The sequence below is a fragment of the Suncus etruscus genome, chromosome 9, assembly GCF_024139225.1.
Source record: "Suncus etruscus isolate mSunEtr1 chromosome 9, mSunEtr1.pri.cur, whole genome shotgun sequence".
Classification (NCBI taxonomy): Eukaryota; Metazoa; Chordata; class Mammalia; order Eulipotyphla; family Soricidae; genus Suncus; species Suncus etruscus.
This window is the reverse complement of record NC_064856.1, coordinates 48841570-48848020: the sequence shown is the minus strand read 5'-3', so window position 1 is coordinate 48848020 and position 6451 is coordinate 48841570. Positions and strand designations below refer to the sequence as shown.

The window sequence follows — 6451 nt, the reverse complement described above, 5'->3', positions numbered from 1 at the left end:
TTTCCTTTCAACTTCTCTGAGGGACAGAGCCTAGCATTGGCCTCACCTACCTGGGGAGTAAGCAAGATCACTGGGGTTCCCCAAGACACACTGGGAGGGAAGGCAACACTGCCACAGGGAGCGTTGAGGCCGAGCCACATTTGCACCTAGAAAGGGCTGGCTGGAGAGTAGGTCTCAGAAGGTTCACCCTCAGTCAGGCCTAGTGAAGCCAGAAGGGGTCAGGCTGGCAGAGAGAGAACTGAAGGCCAGCCTCTCCTGGGCACCTCTGCTGCCACACACTTGGTAGTCCACAGATGCAGGATGGGTCCTGGTAGACTTGCTGCTGTAAAAGTCTGCGGATGGACTCGGCTTTCCCAGCATGACCTTCATGGTCAAGTCCTCAGCAGTGTTTCATCCATGAAAACAACTTCCCTCTGTCTGGCCAGATGTGGAGAGTGTCCAACCCCATCTTCTCTTCCATCACTCATTTCCCTCTGTGGCCCCTCGAACCGGGGCAAGAAGTGGGATACCGTGGTAACAAGCACACGAGTCCTGGGTGGATGGACACTGGGCTGCCCTGCTGAATGCCCTCTATCTTCTCTGCCCCTGTGGCATGGGCCACATCTCAGTCAAGACTCACTTGCTGAGCACCAAGGTCCCTGCACAGATCCAGCCCAGGCCCGAGTCTCAGGTGGGTGGGCTACAAAGTCATCATGGTGTGTGTGTGTGTGTGTGTGTGTGTGTATGAGTGTGCACATGTGTGTTTTAGGTATATAAGCAAATGCTTGTGCCTGGGCCTGCAACCCAGGTTCCCATATAAAGATACTGTACTGGAATGCTGGAGTCATTCCAACATGAAAAGCAAGACTAGAACCTGCACTTGCTGGTCTAAGTCCAAACCTTAGAATGGTGGTTTGGAGGTTTTCTTCAAAAGAAAGTGCAGAGGTGAGACCTCACTCACAGAGAGACAGATAAAAGCAGAGCTATTCTGGTGGGTCAGAAATGGGGGCCGGGCTAGAGACCCGTGCCATTTCCCACCATGGGCTCTGTGGGACACCAGGGCTTCCACTGCAAGGCTGGAGAACCCAGGCAAGTGTGTCTACAGATCTTGGGGTCCTGTGGACCTGTGCTTTGACTTCCCTTTCGGGTTGAAGAGCTGGGAGTGTGTGATGGGGAGAGTGCTCCCCTCAAAGAGGGATCTTGCAGGGGATGGTGCAGTGGGGCAGGGACTGCCTCTAGCCAGTCATCCGGTCTTGGCAGAGGATTGGGGAACAGCTGTGGGGTCAGGATGCCAATACACAGCAGGCTGCTGCTGTTTCTGCACAAGGAGATAGGGGAGAGTGTTTTGGTCCTCATTGACTTTAAAAAGAAAATCATCAGAATAGTAATGGGTTCCTGACTATGAGAACTTGCAAAGTTCAAGATTGGGATCCAGGGCCCGGAGAGATAGCACAGCAGCGTTTGCCTTGCAAGCAACTGATCCAGGACCAAAGGTGGTTGGTTCGAATCCCGGTGTCCCATATGGTCCCCCGTGCCTGCCAGGAGCTATTTCTGAGCAGACAGCCAGGAGTAACCCCTGAGCAACGCCGGGTATGGCCCAAAAATCAAGATTGGGATCCAGTACCTTCCTGGGGCAGGCAGAGAAGAGGGGTTGTGTTCAGTTGGCGGTGGTACAAAGTGGCCTGTTCTGAGGCCACTGGGCCTGGTATGAACTGAAACCCTTTGCCCAGGGTGAGGGTTTGGGTTTCTTGTTCCCCTACACTAGCCACAAGGTGAAGTGGTTTTTGTGTTCCCAGTGGGCCTTGTGCTTGAACAGCGTGAAATGTAGGGAGACACATCCTATCCCATCTCAGCCTGGGGGAATCTCTGATGGAGCAGTAGTGGGTTCTGCTATACCTGGGGGCTCTCCCTATCCTGGGCCCAGAGCCAAGGCTTCTGGTCTCTTTAGGGTCTGACATCTTCACTAGCAGTACCCATGTGTGCTCCTGTCTGAAGCTGCTACTTCCTGTCCCTGGGCTTGGCACTCCCAAAGAGACTCAATTTCCTTCCCAGCTGGGTCACCAATGCCAAGCCAGCTCCTTTCTCAAGAACCCTAGAGGCCACTGCTGAAGTGACAATGGATGCAGGAGACCAAGAGTGGAGGGCTGAGGACATGTGTGACTGGGACCCTGCCTGAACACATCAGGGTACCTCACACAGTGAACATGTCTGCTGTCTCTGTCACCCCAACCTCACTGAATCGGAACCAGGCAAGAGGGAGAACTGTTCTGTTTGACATTAGGTAAACTGAGGCCATAAGATGGAGTGGCTTGTGCTGCAGGAGGGGGAGGGATAGTCAGCCTGACAACCAGTCAGTACCTCAACCCCAGCTGGGCCAGCTCCGTAGAGAGCCTGGGGCATCCCTCTGTGTCCAGAGGCATTGTCCAATGAAAGAACTTGACTCTGTTCTTTAAGACTTAGACTCCCTTGTGGTTGGGAGGCAGAGGGAGATGGCCAGATTCCACTCTCACATCAAGGCTGTACCTTGCCCCAGCTCGGAGAGTGGTGGCCACTATTTAGTCTCGCTGGGAGCCATGTGATCAGCTCCCAAATACTGTTGCACCCCAATGCTATTTTCTGGAAACTGGGCCCAGTGGGGCTCTCCACCTGTCATCTTGCACTAGTGTTACTTGACTCCACATAGGGGGGTCCCTAAAGACTTGGTAATATTTGGGGGGAATGGCCCGAGAGTGGAACTGGCTTAAATTTCCACTAGGAGGATAATCCAGGCCTTCTCTTGTGCTGGAGGGCTTATGGAGGAAGCCCACTCTGGGCTGAATTCCCTGAAGAAATGCCCCCTTCTAGCCCCTTCAAGGCACTGGAGTGACTGGCAGCCCCATGGATGCTGACTGCACACACACACACACACCCCACTTCTCCCTAATAACTCCCTGGCCATGAGCATTCTGCTCTGCTTTTCCATTCTCAGCCTCTAGCAGAGATGCAGCAGCATGGGGTGAGGAAGTGCGTGCAATGTGACTGGCACAAGGCCCAGGCTCCTGGGAGCTGGGGAAATTCCATTCAACACCTGGGTGAGCCCCAAAGAGTGTGCATGGGATAGAGGTGGAGAGGACTCTGAACATCCTCCTGACAACTCCTGCCTGGACATGGGACAGGGAGCCCAATTTTCCCCTGTCCCCAAGGTCCTAGTGGACAAACTGAGAGTGAGGCTGGCATGTGGTTACATCATACAGGTGCAGATATGGTGTGTGATGCAGGACCAGATGTGCTGCAAACTGCCTGCAAGCTTCAGCTAGATGCTTGCAGCTACCATAGCCAGGACTCCAGGACTAGCCAGGGGAGCTGAGGCAATTCTGTCAGGGTCTTTGGAAAAGAAGGAATCTTCATGAGGTTCAGAAGGGCAGGACTGGGGACCACCAGGCACAGAACACAGACAGTCACCAGGGAGATAGTGCACCATCCGCCCCACTCTAGGGAGGGCAGCTGACAAGATTTTCAAACTTGGATGATTTTGCTCTTTCCCATTTCAGGAAAAACCATATGGGACAGAAATGGAGGGAACTAAACAGAGATATCCTAGTCTCAATGTTTTTTGATTGGGTATTAGGTGAACCTCAGTGGGTATGGAAGGTGCTGGGGGTCCTACCACAAGCCCAGTGGGTAAACAAATAGTTCTTCCATCATATGCAGGCCCCAGAGCTGAACAGCTCATGAACTCATTGGCCACAGCTGCCATTGGGGGATCAGGAGACCCCTCATCCCCAAGGCCCTTCCCAGACCTGGACTAGGGACTCTCTGAGGCTCTGCCACCTCTGGGATCCAATGGATCACTCTAGAGGCAAACAAGCTCAGAGTCCCTACACACTAGACTGAGCATGGACATTCACAAATTTTGAAAAGTAGGATCTGGGAAGGCCTTTGTAATCATCTCAAACCCTTTGGTGTTTGGAGTGAAGAACAGATGCCCAGAGAGAGCAAGGAATCTCTCAAGGTCACACTGGAAGTCAGCCTCAAAGGTCAGACAAGAAACATCTGAATATACTTTCCCATCTCCAGCCCAGTTGTCTGGGAAATGTCCCACATCCCACCCACCAGCCAGTGTGGAGACTGTGACAGCTCGGACACCCCAAGGAAACCAAAAGTTTTTCTGGCTACCTCACTGTCCCCGTCCTTCTAGGCAAGGTGTACATGAGCCTGCCACCTCTGGAGGAGGACCCCCTTTAGCAACTCACAGAGCAGCCAGCCAAGTCCCAGCACTCACTCAGCTTCCTAAAGACCCCTCCTTCCCTTCTCTGGGCATATTTTTAGCTGGGACTCACACGTAAGAGACAAGGTAGTGAGGGTGTCACATCCTGACAGTTCTGAAATAGATTTTGTGCTCAGTCTCACCCTCTCCTTACACTGCTAACTGCCAGGAAGCAAGGCAGGCCAGTTGCATTTCTCCATGCCTGATGTCTATGAACCTTCACCAATGTCACTGGCAGACATGGAGGGAATGGGGCAGAGATGGGAGTGGGAAAGGAGAGGCAGACAGTGAGTCTGTACTGCAGGACATAGAGATGCCCTTCCCCAGCTCTGCCATTTCTGGCCAAGGCAGCCCCAAATTAGGAACAAAGACAGGTGGGCACCCGCTACTGAACCACCAATCCTTCATGCTCCCTTTTCTCTCCCCTACCCCCACCCCCATTGGCTCCCCTTCCAAAATCAAATTCCAAGGCCTGCACCACAGTGGCCTTTCTGGGGGTTGGCAGGGAGAGAGGGGGCTAGAGAGCTGAGTGTAGCAGGAGGAGTGATGCACTGCCATGACCCCATTAGCATGGTGACATGGGGCCAATCCTGAGGCAAGAGGTTCACCACTGTAACCTGGAAGACCACTGGGGCCCTGGTAGAGACTGGAAGAACAAAGGGGCAGGGACACTGGAAGGAAGGGGGAGGAGATGAAGCATCCGAGTGCAGAGGCTTTCGGAGCTGTCCCAGGAGGTGGCCCAGCCTATCTGTGGTTGAGCTGCGGAGAGCCGGCGCCATCGTCGTCCTCCTCCTTGTCGTCCTTCATGCCTTTCAGTCTCTGGCGGGCAAAGTCCTCAAACACTATGTCATCATCACTGGTGAGAGACAGAGGAAATGGGGCTTGTCTTCAGGGTAGGGCCAGGAGGGGGGTCTGGAACTGAGCTGGGCACAAGGACCCCTGAGAAGGGTGGGAGGGTCACATCTATTTCCCAGGGAATACAGGAGTTTGTCTTCCTCACAGGAAAGGCTAGAGAGTAAGGGAGATGGAGGTCATGGCTGAGAGAGACAGAGGCATGGGCAGTTTCACAGCCAGTTCTGATTCTCCAAGCATTGACCTAACGGCTTACAGCTGGGCCAAAGAACTACCCTCTGGATACAGGTGTGACTTGCTGGAAATCACACCTATAGGGCCCTTTCTCTCTTCTAACAGAAGACAGCCATCTCTGTCACCAGCTGGGAAAGGAAGGGCTGGGGAAGGTGGTGCCACCAAATAGAGAGGTAGTACAAGGAAGGGTGGAGGTTGGGAGTCCAGAAATGAGTACTAGATTCCCTTTTACCACAAAACATGTCTTCTGCAGGGCCAAAGTACAATGGGCAGGGCATTTGCCTTGCATACAGCTGACCTGAATTTGATCCCATATGCTCTCCCAAGTCTACCAGGAAAAACTTCTGAGAACAAAACCAGAAATAATTCCTGAGCACACTGGATGTGCCCCACCCCCCCAAAAAAAACCATGTCCTTTGAGGACTACCCAATCCCCCCATCCCAGATTCAGTCAGCAATTAGGGTTGCCATCATGGTCTGATTTGAAACACGTCCTGAGGTCTCCCTGGGCAGCAAGACAAGGAAGAGTGTATTTGTGGCTGGAGCCAGAAGGTCCCGACACTGGAGTTGTAGACCCAACCACCACCACCCCCATGTGCCCACAATCCTACTGTCCATCAATGCTGGGTCTCTGACCGCAGGGAACTCCACATATGTACTCCGAAGTCAGAAGTGACCAGATCCCCAGAACTCTGCCCATCCCACAGCCAGATTCCAAAGGGTGGGTCAGAGCATGCAGGGCAGCCATAGCTCAGGAGGCAGCCCATGAGAGCAGAGCAGGCTTCGAGGTTGGGTGGATGGACAGATGGACGTGCAATGACGAGGAAGGAAGACAAGCCCCACCAAGGTAGAGGAAGAGGCACAGGCATGAGGGTCCTCAAAGTCACATGCAGGCAAGCGGGTGGCTGGAGAAGCAAGACCGGCTTTCAGCAGACCCTGAGAACCCAAAACTCCCTGAGATTAATAAGTATTGATGCAAATGACCAGGGTGGCCCCAAGGCTGCAGGCAGCGTTGCTTACTTTGTGTCGAGTTCTATGAGATTGGTATCTACTGGCGCCTCATTTTCTGGAACTGAACACAGGGTGGGCAGGGGCCCAAGGGTTAGTGAGGAGCAGGTTGGGGCAAGTGGGTAGAGGTTC

At 53.4% G+C, this 6451-nt stretch overlaps 1 protein-coding gene across 6 annotated transcripts in view; it reads right to left on the bottom strand.

Annotated features, from left to right (window-relative positions):
- Positions 1-4332: 4332 nt before the first annotated feature.
- The window catches only part of ARRB1 (arrestin beta 1), an 80064-nt gene continuing 77945 nt past the window's right edge, over positions 4333-6451 (bottom strand). For all 6 annotated transcript variants that reach the window (XM_049780296.1, XM_049780298.1, XM_049780294.1 and 3 more), the window contains 2 exons: positions 6332-6383; positions 4333-5081 (listed from right to left, as the gene is read on the bottom strand). In XM_049780296.1, coding sequence (XP_049636253.1) covers positions 4970-5081; positions 6332-6383 — 164 coding nt within the window. In that variant the 3' untranslated portion in view covers positions 4333-4969. The remainder of the gene's footprint in view (positions 5082-6331; positions 6384-6451) is intronic.